This window comes from Hippopotamus amphibius, chromosome 5, assembly GCF_030028045.1.
Source record: "Hippopotamus amphibius kiboko isolate mHipAmp2 chromosome 5, mHipAmp2.hap2, whole genome shotgun sequence".
In the NCBI taxonomy this organism is placed as follows: Eukaryota; Metazoa; Chordata; class Mammalia; order Artiodactyla; family Hippopotamidae; genus Hippopotamus; species Hippopotamus amphibius.
Window position 1 is genome coordinate 6,441,512 of NC_080190.1, and position 13,767 is coordinate 6,455,278.

Consider the following 13,767-nt stretch of genomic DNA (forward strand, 5'->3'; position numbering starts at 1 on the left):
CCCGCCCCAACAGGACGTGCCTCTTAGTCAGCTCCTAAATTCTGTGTGTGGTGATTGCAAGTTTTTCTTCCAGGGTGTAATTGTGAAAGACCTAAAGGTTTTTCTCAAGATGGCCCTAGAACTTGGGGGTTGACACTTGGCCGAGCAAATCCATCCCCACCAAGACTCCTTGCACCCAGTGCTGTAAGTGGGCCCTGCGTTGCCCCAAGGACGAGAAGATGGTAACAGTGGGAGGCCTGTGCTCCTGGAGGAACTAGGGATGCATAGACCTGGCCCTGAACTGTGAGTTATTGTTTGTTTTTGGAAAAGCTCTTCAAGCTGGTTGCAGATTTAGTGATACAGAGTCAGTAGGTCGTGTTGTCAGAGAACAGAGGGCAGGTCTGGTCTTTCTGTGACCACATTCCCCTCTAAGCTCCCACCTAGGCCTTGGCTGTGGAGGAAACGGTGGGAAGGATACATGGAGGGCGCTTATGGTGCACGAGCTTTGGGAAAGATGTTTGGAAAACGTTCCAGCAACCAAGAACCACCACAGCCGCGTGGCAGGGAACAGTCATCGAAACAGCATCTTTGTTTGTGTTGGTTGGTGGTTCCTAAGCCCATGTTCTGGTTGGGCTAGAGACAGCCCAGCCCTTCCAGAATGAGCAGTCTCTTTAACACCACATGTGTGTTAAATCGAGGGTTCCTATGTAATCAATCCTTTGCCTCCTGAATCATCCTCCTCTCAAGTTGACTTGCGGTTTTACAGTTTAAAGATTACTACATTTTGGCTACAATTGTAATAAATTCTACACCTTATTGGAAAATGTTTCTAAGCCCTAGAAGGTATAAGGTACTGGCAAGCCATAATTCGAAATAGCCAGAGGCACCTCTAAGTAAGCAAGAGATACGTATCTTTTTCAGGCAAATAGTGGCAACTACCACCTTTGAAGTTAACCAGAGACGTTCCCATTTGTGTCTGAAGCTCATTTGTCCTCTCCCTCAGCATGCAAGTTAGTTATTATTCCCAGTCTACAGATGTGAAAACTGAGGCTTGGTTTTAACACTGAGCTTTATGTTTAATAGATGGGGTGCTCAGCCTTAGTCTTCCAATTTCGATTCTTCTGCACCCACTCTGTGCCATGTGTCCCAGGCCTGCTGCATCTGGCACTTCCACTGTCAGGAGAAAATAAAACTCCATTTCGGTCTGCAGGAAGAAATCAGTGCGAGACAGTGTCAGCAACATATTTCCCCAAAGCTGTTATCCCTTTACCATCTAATCATTTATCAGCTGTAGAAGATGTGAGGTTTTTTTTTTTTTTCTTTTTTTTTTTTTTCAATCGATTTAAACAGAGAAACCTGGATGATTTCCCATCCCCGGTTTCCTGCGACGTTGGCTTTTCCTGTCACACAGTTGTGTCAGCTCCAAGCTGTTCTCAGCAGCTGTCCAGACTGTTCCATCCTTCCTCCTCTGGTAACTTGCCCTTCTTTCCTGCAGTCAGGATGTGGGCTGTTGTCACCCCCAGAGCTTGGAGCTGGGGAACCTGGATTCTTTGGGACCCAGCACACATGTATTAATGAGGCAAGGAAGTCAAAGGAAACATCGAGAACAGTGACCTGCAGCCCCCGTGAATCCAGCCTGATTGCCGCTGCTTTCCCTGGCTGCCTAATTGCCAACAACAAAAGATAATTCCCAGAGAGCTTTTGCAAGGCAGATAACTCCCAGCTTCCACTGTCAAGGTTGATAAATGGGCGTAGTATGATTCACCCCCAAGAATACAGCCGTGAGACACACAATAGGCTCCTACAAGAAAAGAATTTTCTGACTGCAGATTTATCAAAGTAAAAGTAACCCCTAATAATGTTTTACTTGGCAGCTTGGTAACGGCTGAAATATTAAGCCGTGACTGCATTTATGGTGGGAAGCTGTAAGTGGCATTCCTCTTTTGAAAAGTGGGTTGTGTGTATGTGTTTTCCAATATCACCCAGCTGTCTCTTTCATCGGCTTTATATGTCTAACCCTGCATTCAGCATAGTAAATTTGCCCCCAAGTGTCCTTGGTAGTTAAATATTAGGAAAAAAAGGCAGATGTGTCTAACTAAAGAGGTCACATCTGAACAGGAGCCAGTCACCCTGGCGAGGTGTCTGCAGGAAATTCTCTGCCTGTGAGCTGAAAGCAGCACTTTTGTCTGGGTCCTAGGTATAATCATTTTAAAGCGTTCTTGTGCCAAGGGAAAATACTGTGCAAAAGAGCTTCTTTTCTGAATAACTCTCCAATTATATTGCTTTGCACCAACTTATCACTGCTATATGTCAATTCAATTAGCTGCTGTCCTGACATATTTGGGATAATTTATGAAAAGTATTAAAAAGCACGTTGTGATGAGTTTGCCGAAAGCTGTAGAAGAAACCGAGGGTTGTCTTTTTAAACTACCGACCATGGGCTGCACAGGATCTTCAATGTCGTGAGCAACTACGTGGCCCAATTCGATGCTCTTTTCATTAATAGTCTAGGGAATAAGGCCGTGAAATAAGGGAACAGAATGAGCCAAAGGAGGGCAGAACTACCGTACTTTGGAGCTTAAAGCAAGTGGAAGGAACTTGCTTCAGAACAAAAACACCTCTCTGTTCACAGTCAGAACCTTTGGTGGCACCTTAATTAGTGTAGAGTACAATGATTAATCAGTTAACCTGCTCTAATACTGAAAGATATTTGGAAATTCACTTGTGATTTGAATTTGGCTTTAAGAGACAGATTCTCATGGAACTTCTAGCCCGTGCCTACAATCACATAAGGTTTCAACATGCTGTGCATCGAGCTTTTCTTAGAAAACGGAACCACAGGGGGAAACAAAACTATTTCTAATTTAAGTGCAAGAAAGCTGACCAATGACGCACCTCGTTTACATTTCTTACCGCTTACACCGGTAGGTATGGATTTGTCCATAGGTTATCTTTACAACATTGGAATTTTGAACCGAGGTCAGTTGTTCCCAAACTTTAATTTTGGTAATTTAATAAATCACCTGGGCCAGCAACTGATGAATAAACAAATTGTGGTGTAGTCTTACGTACAATAGGATGTTATTCAGTCACTGAAGTAAATGAAGTACTAATAGTGCTACCATGTGGAGGAAACTTCATTCTGAGTGAAAGAAGCCAGACAGAAAGGCCACATATTGGATGATTCCTTTTATGTGAAATGTCCAGACTAGGCAAATCCAGAGAGACAGGACGCAGATTAGTGGTTGACAGAGACTGATGGGGAGGAGGGATGGAGCGACTGCTTCAAGGGCTGGGGTTTGTTTGAGGGGGCTCAGGAGAACATTCTGGAATTAGTGGTGATGGTTGTGTAACACTGTGAATGTACTCAGTCATGGGATTGTATATTTTTAAGTGGTGAATTATGTGAATTTTACCCCAATTTAAAATGAAATCACCTGGAGAACTTGTTAAAACACAGTTGCCGAGACCCACCCCTGAGTTTTTCTGAGGTAGCAGGTCTGGGCGGGGTCTGCACATTTGCGTTTCTGGTAGGTTGCCAGGTGATGCTGAAGCTGGAACCACACTTTGAAGGGCCCTGATCCAGGCAGGTGTTGAGTGATGGGAGGATTCCTCCTTCGTACGTAAATCAGCACATCAGGGCTGGATGGATCACTGTTCACGTTTCAACAGTTGACTGCAGGTGGTCCGGGCTGAACTGATATCTGCAGTGAAGAAAGTAGGTTTTTTAAATAACGGAACTTGGGATCAGATCTCGTCTATGCCATCCCCTAGCTGAGAACTTTTAAACAAGTTCCCTCCCCTCATTTGCAAGATGGAAATAACGATACCTATCTCACTGGGTTGCTTTAAAATGTAAATTTAGAAAAAGTATAAAGCAGAAAATATTCCTATGAGAAAGTACCCGGCATCTAGCTTAAAGCATGTTCTCAATATTTATTTCAAAAAAATATGTATAGTGTATATCAATTCAATATAACTACATATGTTTCTGTACTTTATGATCCCTGTATGTGGATAAATATGCAGGATGTGTTTATACATGTGAGTATATTTCTATTTTATTTATATGCATGGAGACGCAGTGTGGGGAGTAGGCGTGTCCAATAGTTCCCTTGGCAAAGGTCCAGCAAGGAGACGGGGAAGGGCTGGGGCCATATTTTAATCACCACGGGATCCTCCTCAGAGCTTTAAATATAGTAATTACTTCTCCAGTGAGTGAGTGGGTGAATGAAGAAGTAGTGAAGTACTGTCCAAAAAGTTTCATTCTGCTATCCTCAAAAGTTCAGAAGCAGGGTGACGAACTTGGCTGTGGTGAGCGTTTTCCTGGAGGCATTCTTGGTGTGGCCAAATTGGAGACATAGCAGCCTGAAAAATCGTTGTGCTGCCCTGTCCATGGATCCTGGCACTGCGCTGGAGAGTGGATTCCATGTCTTGTTCAAGGTCCACTGGCCCATTTTTTATGCAAACCAATGAACTGTTCAATGAATCCTTAAGCCAACAGTCAATGATATCTCTTGTACACTAGGTACTATGCAACCAGTGGCTACTTAGACATTGTAAAAGGTGTTTGAATATGTGTAAGTTAGGATTCCGTTTTAATTAGAGGACTCCAGTATTTGGTATCATCAAATTCCCTGATCTTTGAGATTTGAAATCATTTTATTTTAATTAAAATATAGTTGATTTACAATGTTGTGGTAATTTCTGCTGTACAGCAAAATGATTCCGTTATACATATTCATACATTCTTTTTTATATTTTCCATGATGGTCTATCACAGGATCCTGAATATAGTTCCCTGTGCTAATACAGTAGGACCTTGTTGTTTATCCATTCTACATATAATAGTTTGCATCTGCAAATCCCAACTCCCACTCCATCCTTCCCCTTGACAATTACAAGTCTGCTCTCTGAGTCTGTTTCTGTTTCATAGATAAGTTCATTTGTGTCATATTTTAGATTCCACGTATGTGATAACATATGGCATTTGTCTTGCTGACTTTACGTAGTGTGATCATCTCTAGGTCCATCCACGTTGCTGCAGATGGCATTACTGCATTCTTTTCTATGGCTGAGTAGTACTCCATTGTGTGTGTGTGTGTGTGTACACCACATCTTCTTTATCCATTCATCTGTCGGTGGACATTTAGGTTATTTACATGTCCTGGCTGTTGTGAATAGTGCTGCAGTGAACATAAGGGTACCTGTATCGTTTTGAATTAGGGTTTTTTCGGGGTTTATGCCCAGGAGTGGGGTTGCTGGATCATATGGTAACTCTATTTTTAGTTTTTTTTTTTTTTTTGAGAAACCTCCATTCTGTTCTCCATAGTGGCTACACCAGCTTACATTCCCACCAACAGTGCAGGAGGACTCCCTTTTCTCCACACCCTCTCCAGTATTTGTCATTTGTAGACTTTTTAATGATGGCCATTCTGACCAGTATGAGGTGGTATCTCATTGCAGTTTTGATTTGCATGAAATCACTTTAGATCACTGAATTCTCTTTATTGAGGGAGGGCCGTTGGGTTAGGTATAGTTTTTAGGTGCTCTCTTCTTCCTTCCTACACACCAGTCAACCACGAGGGTCCCAGCAGAAGAGGGGAGATGATAGGCGGACCCTTGCTTGTCAATCAAAACTAGTTTGTTTAAAAAAAAAAAAAAAAGAGGCGGGGGGGGGAATAAGATTTTGACATTCTTATGTAAAGTACCTTCAGCTGTTATCAGTGCTTGGTCCATGCAGGGCCAAGCTCCCCTCCCCCATTTAACGATGCTGCATGGTAGTCTTTTGCCATCAGCCTGACCTCGAAGGACTTAAGGGTCTTCTCTGGGGAGGGGGTCGCCCCTCGGGGTATTTGTCACTGAAAGAAGAGCCTGCTGCCTTCTGCTGAACAAAGCCCTCCAGGCCAGTCACGCCTGCCCACACGCCTTTGCACTGGCTCCCTCGGCCTGGAACGTTCTTCCTCCAGATGTTCTCCCGCCTTTTTCCCTCACATATTTGGGTGAGAGCCCCAGATGCCTTTTCCCTCCGTGAGGTCCTGCCTGGCCACCCTCCCCCAGCCTGTCTTATTTCTCTCTTTAATGTTCATTCCTTTCTAACACTCCCTTATCTTCTGTATTATCTGCCTGCTCCACTGGATACAAGCTCCACCATGGCTAGGATTTGTGTGTTTTATTCACTCCCGTCTCCCCAAAGCCTAGAGCAATGCCTGGCACATAGTAGGTGTTAAATATTTGCAGAATAATTGAACAATGAGTGACAGGTTACTCTGCTCTTCTTCCTCTAAAGGCTGACTTTCTCTGAATGCCCACATAGGGCTCAGGAATATTCTGTGAGAGAAATAGTCATCTGCTCTCCATGATGAGAAATTAGAACGCATGAAGGCAGTAAAGATACTCTTCAGGTACAAATCCTCCTTGGACACATTGCCATTTGTCCTCAAAAGAGAGGTCGTGGAGACGGCAGAGGTGTTTTTCCATCTTCACGTAAAGGTGGGAATATTGACCGGTCCAGTCCACGGAGAGGGCAGGAAGATGTGGGGGTCGCTGGCCTCCCCAAGGGGAGGTTGCTCCCCTGGGGTTACTCTGAGGGAGTCAGAAAGGCCCAGATTGGAGGGAAAGAGGACCTGCTCACACGTGCTCAGGGCAGGAGCTGTGAGCCATGGCCGGCAGCTGCTGGAGGTTTTACTTGTACCGACTTTGAAGGCAGGCATCGTGCTGGTGAAATCGGGCTACGTGCTGCGAAGCCCAGCTCCGTTCTGTGAGTGCTGGTGAGAAAGGACCAAGTTCAGTGTCAGTGAACTCATCCACGCCCCGTCTGGCTTCTGAGGAGAACATTACAGCTCTGTTGTTACAACAGAGGCACCTCGAGGAATTAGTGCCTGGACGCTGTTCCTCGGGGCAAGATTGGAAAGCTGTGAATTGGATGAATGTTATTTCTCCATGATTTCTAAATGAGAGAGGATTTTAAAAGCATTCCGGTTTGTCCTTCAACAGAATAGGAAAAAACTACGAACTAAAATGTTATTACGCAGATAACTTGACTCCTGTCTGACCACATGCAGCACAGACACAAAGAGAGTTATTTTTTGCTAACAGTGATCAGTTCTCCTCTCCCAGCTGAATTTTAAATCCTGGAGTTAAACTGTCATCTATCTTATTTGTATCCCTTTTTTAAATACATCCCCCCCCACCCCCACCAAAAAGAGAAAAAACCAAAATGTGTTTGTTGTTTTGAAAGATGATGAGATGGGAGGGCTGGTCTGAGCTGTGCCTGGAGCTGGTCTCAGCCCTCTAATCCCCAGACGCTCGTGGGCATCCTCTGCTCACCGGGGAAGCAGGATGATCGATACCCCTCTTTCAGTGGGCTTTTCTCAGCTGCTGTTAATCTTGCTATAAACCCTTCCTGAGGCTTACCATTTATCCTGGTGTCTTTCCTAATTAACTTAACATTTTCTAGATATCAGTTCCCTCCCAGGAGGAACTGGTAAGAGTTCATCACAACACCTGGTTGAGTATTGTTGGGTGAGAATGAGGTTTAGTCTCCCAGGTCAGGCCCTGAGATACAGGTGTCCTGGGAAATGCTCACATGGTAGAAGTTTGCATCTCTTCCACTGCGAAGGGAAGTACCACTGTCAGTTCCCTGGATGATGTACTGTCATCTTGGTAACACAAAGCCCTTCTAAATGGGCACAATTACACTTTTTCTGGTGGCTCATCATCTGAAGCTCTTCAGCATTACTTTGATACCAGGGATAATCAATCTGCCTGCCCAGAAAAGTTATAAAGAATTCAAAAGGAGCTTTGTCACAGCACTACAGCTAAGTCCTGGTTTTTTGCCTTCATATCCAAAAGCAAGACGTACACATTAATTTACTTGTAGATTAGAATCAGACTTCAGCGTTAATAACCTGAGATGGATAGAAAACCCTTGGGGAGTTAGCGTAGTGTTACCAGTTTGACCCTGGAACTCATCATGATCTTGAAGTATTGCCAGACTCAATCACGGAATGGTGGCGAGTCTGCTGTCTTTGGGGAAACATAGCAACACGCGTTGGTTTGGCCAGTTGATTGGGATCCAGCTATAATGTCATCCTGTAAACGTCCTCATGGGCGAGGGTGCTTGGGCTTGCTGGTCAGCAGGCCCTGCTTCCTCACGAAGTAATAAAACTGGGTTTCTGGTGTGCTTAGCCCTTAGGGTAATTGCTGCCTAAGATGTAGAAAAATGCATTCGTTAAAGACAGGAAGATGCTCTACATATGTTAGGGAACAGTAGCTGCTGTGGGAAACAAACCCCCAATTTCCAGGGGCTTTCCATCATAGAGATGTTTCCTTTCCATGTGATGCTATGGGGCTCTGTGCTGTGCAGTGAGTCAGGACCAGGTGATGTGTCTGGCTCATCCGCCTCCTAGGATGTTGGAATGGTCCAAGCTCAGCTGGCAGCAGGGGAAAGGAAGGAACAGCCGCTTAACTACCTTCAGTCAGAAGTGACACACATCATTTCGCCTCTGCTAACTCCATCACCAAGAATTATCACACAGCCCCTCTGGACCATGGAAGGGGGAGCATGAGCTTTGCAGGGAAGTTGGCTGACTTGGCCACATCCCTTTGTAGCCCTGGTTTTTCAAGGCAAGAGCAGGACCTGCACTTCCGACCACCTCCATTCTCTTAGAGTCGTGCCTGGGGAGACAGTGATTTGCCCTTTATAGGCCCAGACCAGTATCAGCCGGCCCTGACCCACCGTGGGGGGTCTGAACCCCTGTGGGGATTGTGTCTGTGACGCCATGGAGTTGATCAGTCATTTGTACCTTCCCCCACTCCTTGGGATAATGATTTCCTTTATTATTTTTTAACTGAAGTATAGTTGACTTACAATGTTGTGTTAGTTTCTAGTGTACAGAAAGTGGTTCAGTTATATATACTTTTTCAGATTCTTTTCCCTTATAGGTTATTACAAGATATCAAATATAGTTCCCTGTGCTATATAGTAGGTCCTTATTGATTATCTATTTTATATATAGTAGTTTGTATCTACTAATCCCAAGCTCCTACTGTATCTCCCCTTGCCTTTTCCCCTTTGGTAACCATAAATTTATTTTCTGTGTCTGTGAGTCTGTTTCTGTTTTGTACCATTTTTTAGATTCCACATATAAGTGATATCACATGATATTTGTCTTTCTGTCTGACTTCACTTAGTATAATCTCTAGGTCTATCCACGTTGCTGCAGATGACATTAGTCTATTCTTTTATGGCTGAATAATATTCCATTATATATATGTGTGCACCACATCTTCTTTATCCATTCTTCTGTTGATGGACATTTAGGTTGTTTCCATGTCTTGGCTATTGTGAATAGTGCTGCTGTGAACATTGGGGTGCTTGTATGTTTTTGAGTTAGTTTTCATCTTTTCCAGATGTATGTCCAGGAGTGGGATTGCAGGATCATATGGTAGCTCTATTTTTGGTTTTTTAAGGAACCTCCATACTGTTCTCCATAGTGGCTGCACCAACTTACATTCCCACCAAAAGTGTAGGAGGGTTCCCTTTTCTCCACATCCTCTCCAGTATTTATTACTTGTCAATGAAGTTAGAGCACTCCCTCACACCATACACAAAACTAAACTCAAAATTGCTTAAAGACTTAAAGTGCTTTTTTCATCTTTGTACTTTCCCACACGGACATCAACATGTGGCCATGTTACAGGGTACAGATCTTAAGCATTCACTTTCCATCGTATCACTTCACACAGAACTATTAATGATGTCTGTAATGAGACATGTTCTAAAGGTGTTGATTTGAAAACCATCTGAAGGTCATTTCTTTTTGGGTAAAGCACTTCCTTGTCAGTGGTGTTGGAACTGTGCAGGATTGGACCTCAGGGTGTAGTTGAAGGTGCTTCATTTTACGTTGTTCAAGCCTTTGTTCACTGAGACCAACAGTGGCCGCCTGGGCAGATGGTGGCCATGGGTACCACACACAGCTGCACGAGAAGGATGCTCAAGGCCATTCTGCGCCCTGACAATTGACATCCTGGCTCTTCCCCACAGGTACCCATTCCCCGTGGTGTTCAGCAGCTGCAGCAGGAAGGACCTGGAGGCCAGCCTGGAGAAGGGCATGGGCATGTGCCTCTTTAACCTGCCCGAAGTTAAGCAGTCCTTCGGAGGCCAGAAGTGTGGGAATGGGTATGTCGAAGAAGGAGAGGAGTGTGACTGTGGGGAACCAGAGGTAAGAGAGACGTTTCCAGAACGCTTGTCTCACATTCGTGGCTGGGCCAAGAAGCAAGAACTTGAAGGAATTGTGCAGCAGAATGAAAGTGCTAGAAATGCAGGGTGGAAAAGTCCTCCATGGCCACCTTGAACAAACTTCATAAGCCAGGGTGTCCTTCTTGAATTTTAAGTATTGCATAGAATAAGTTGTATCACTGGTTTAAAAAGATAGAGAATCTTCTTTGCTGAAGGATGCAGTAGTCTCAGCAAGATGAGAACAAGAACAGTGAAAAAGCATTTAGCTTTGAGTTTGACAGAGAAGAAAGCCTTGGAATGCTGGCTTCAATGGCTAATAAGCACCACGTCTTTCTCTCTGTAATGTGTGCAACCCAAGGGGAATTTGAATAAGCAGCATTCATTTTTAACCAAGAGCTTCTTCCCAAGTTGAAATTCTGCCTTTGCTGCCGCAGCCTCCTCTATATGCACGACCTGAGGCTCCCAGGCTCCAGCCTCTCTGCTTGTTAGCTTTCAGAAGCAATCAGCGAGAGCGGGGAACATATTTATCCAGCCAAAGGCTTATTTAACCCTGTCTTCCAGCCAGTGTCAGGACATTTTCTCATTTCTGTAGGGCCCAAGATAAAGTTAATCAACATCAAAATTATAACAGCTGTTTTGTGTGTGTGTTTTTTTTGTTTGTTTGTTTGTTTAAACTCTTTAGTGGAGTATAATTGCTTTACGCTGTTGTGCCAGTTTCTGCTGTACAAGAAAGTGAATCAGCTGTATTTATACATATATCCCCATATCCCCTCCCTCCCCCGACTCCACCCACCCTCCCTATCCCAGCCCTCTAAGTCATCACCCATCATGGAGTTGATCTCCCTGTGTTATGGAAGCTGCTGCATAACAGCCTTTTCTTAATCTCTGAACGATCTTGGGAAAGGGAAGAGAAAGACAGGACGCAGTGAGACTGGCTGGTAAAAGAAGTACCCCCTCAAAGCTTAGAGGAGGTTGATTTAGAATAAATCAAAGCCAGTCGTTTGTATAGCAGGCTGTCTACATGTGGGAGTCCCTCCCTGAGGGCTTATGCAAGCTGCAGTGGTAGGCAAGTTCAAGACGGGCTTAGCTAAATTCACAAATGGCCTTGATGAGGGCTTAGGAAGAGCATGTCTTGGAGGGCTGCTCTGAAAGGGGAATTCAGGGATGGAAGGGAACTTGTGCTGAGATCTGGGACATCCCTCCAATTCTTGTGTTCATCAGACAAACAACTGGTTATAGAATCTTCATCATATCCCAGTCTCCAAGTCTCTGAGCTTTCCCACATCGGCAGGAATGATCTTGGTCTCCATCTGACCATTTCTGTAAGAAGCTGGGAGTGAATATAAGTGCTAGGGGATGGAAGTTGAAGAGGTGGTTTGAGCAAATTTTTTTTGCCCTTGCCAAGCTCAGGATTCATCCAGGGTCTCAGCGCTGTCCACAGGTGTGTCTAATTTTGCTCACAATGCATAGAGAATGGTTACTATGTAGGAACAAAGTCCCAATTATGGTGTTATAGAAACTCTTTTTCAGATTAGCAGAGGAGAACTTGAAACTGTCATGGGATGGGTTATGCAAAGGGGAAGTTGCTTGGAGACTTTTTTCTAATTGCTTAAAGAAGAAAAACAAAATTAGTTTAAATTACTCCTGTTTCTCAGGAGAGGTCACATTGACTTGAAATGGTTTATCTTTTATTTGAACTCCTTGTAATTGTTTATTCACTTAAGTAAATTTGACAGCTCTTCCTGGAGCCATGAACTCTCAGGTTTGGCATGACTCTGTCAGCAGCATTTATTCCATATACCAGCACCACCACCAGCATCCTTGCCCCCTCCCCATCGCCTCTGTTAACATGACCACTGTTACCGTCTCCACCACATCCCTGTTGTCATTTCCACCACCACCAGCATCCCCACCAGCATCCCCACCAGCATCCCCACCGCCACCATCTCCAGGCAGCTTATTGCATTGCAGGACAGCTTTGATGAATCAAACTCCTTGCTTATGTAAGAGCCGTAGTCTCCCTCCATGTAATTCCCAACTGTATATTTCTGTGTTTAGAGTCCTTATTTAGTAGAAGTTCTTAATATCTGAAGAGAACTCTCGTTCTCTTCATCTGGAGTTCTTTCTTCTAAGAAATCTTTCAAAGTCACAGGCAAGCCTTTTGCCTCAATTTTTAGTTTTCTAATTTTTTTATTTCTTACTTTTGAAGGTTTAAGCTCAAACTGTGTCTGATGGTATGAAAGCCCATTTCCCAGTTTCCAAACTGACCAAAACTTTTAGTCAGACCTGTGAACCTGGGTTCTTTACCTCCCTGGAAATGTCCATCATGCCTTTGTTTCATATTGGCCTATGCATCCCCTGGACCACAGAGACCTCTAGTGTCACCACATCAGTGAGTAAAGGGGGTTAGAACAACTGCCCCAGCTCATGACTGGAACTAGCTTCTGCTCCCTTGCTCCCAGAAATAATGGCCCCTGTCTTCAAGAAGATGCATTATTATCTTACCCCAGTTCGTTGTGATTAAGAATCTCTGTCTACTACCTACAACCCAAGAATGACAATTAGGGCATTTGCTGAGAATTCTCCAATGGCTTCATTATTCTTTCTTCTTAGTGTTCGTTGGCTCTGGTGAACTTCTCTATTGAGTACTAAACTAATAAATGCCTCAACAGATGAAGAATCTCTCTTCTGGTAAATAGAGTTCTGAGGAAGAAATAGATTCTGGGTAGTTAAAAGGCAAGTGAGTGCTGAAGCCTTCTGTCCAGGATTTACATCCACCATAAGGATATCCTGACAACTCACTCATTCTTCCAAGCTAATAGGGTTGGGAAAGCAGCCTTATCTCCTTGTTTAAAGTCAATAGGATGCCAGTAGCTTGCAAATATCTTTTAAACTTAGTTATCTTTCTCACATTATCAATCCCCTTTGAAGTCAAAACCATTCTACTTGGCTGCGTTTCCATTTGAACTGCTGCGTGTATTATTTAATGATTTGGTGGGGGGTGGGAGTTAGTTCTTAAAGGATCTTAGGACCCAGTTTTAGGATGGCTGATTTAACTTAGAAGTGCAAGGAAGTCTGTAATTTGGCTAATGTGTTATTACAAGAGCCATGTAGACCATGACGTACAGGGCAGCATTGCTGTACACGTGACGGCACCAATCAGGAGTGCAATTGACGGACTCCGTTTACAAAAACAAAACAAGTTCCTACATGTTTTAGGGTTGTAAGTCCATGAGTTAAACACCCGTACGGTTCCGAAAGTTATAGCTATGACTTCTGGTTGGCAATTTTATCTTATTGTATATATTATACACTCCGGATGTTTATAAAGTCCTTGAACAAACTTAAAATTTAATAACTTGGGATGTGAGTATAACAGGAGCAAACAGTAAATGGGAACATCATTCACAGAGTTTTACACAGGGTGCAATTCAGATATCTGGGTGAGCCGTAGATCTTATGGAGTATCGACATTTTATTCATGTATTTATGATACTAAGGATAAATTCATTCATGGAAGATGGTTTTGGGGGTAGACTATTATA

General features: G+C 43.8%; 1 protein-coding gene across 1 annotated transcript in view; it reads left to right on the forward strand.

Moving 5' to 3' along the window:
* Positions 1 to 13,767, forward strand: part of ADAM12 (ADAM metallopeptidase domain 12) — a 352,080-nt gene that overhangs the window by 284,009 nt on the left and 54,304 nt on the right. Inside the window, exon 12 of the mRNA XM_057734683.1 lies at positions 10,028 to 10,205. Within this exon, the coding sequence (XP_057590666.1) occupies positions 10,028 to 10,205 (178 nt within the window). The remainder of the gene's footprint in view (positions 1 to 10,027; positions 10,206 to 13,767) is intronic.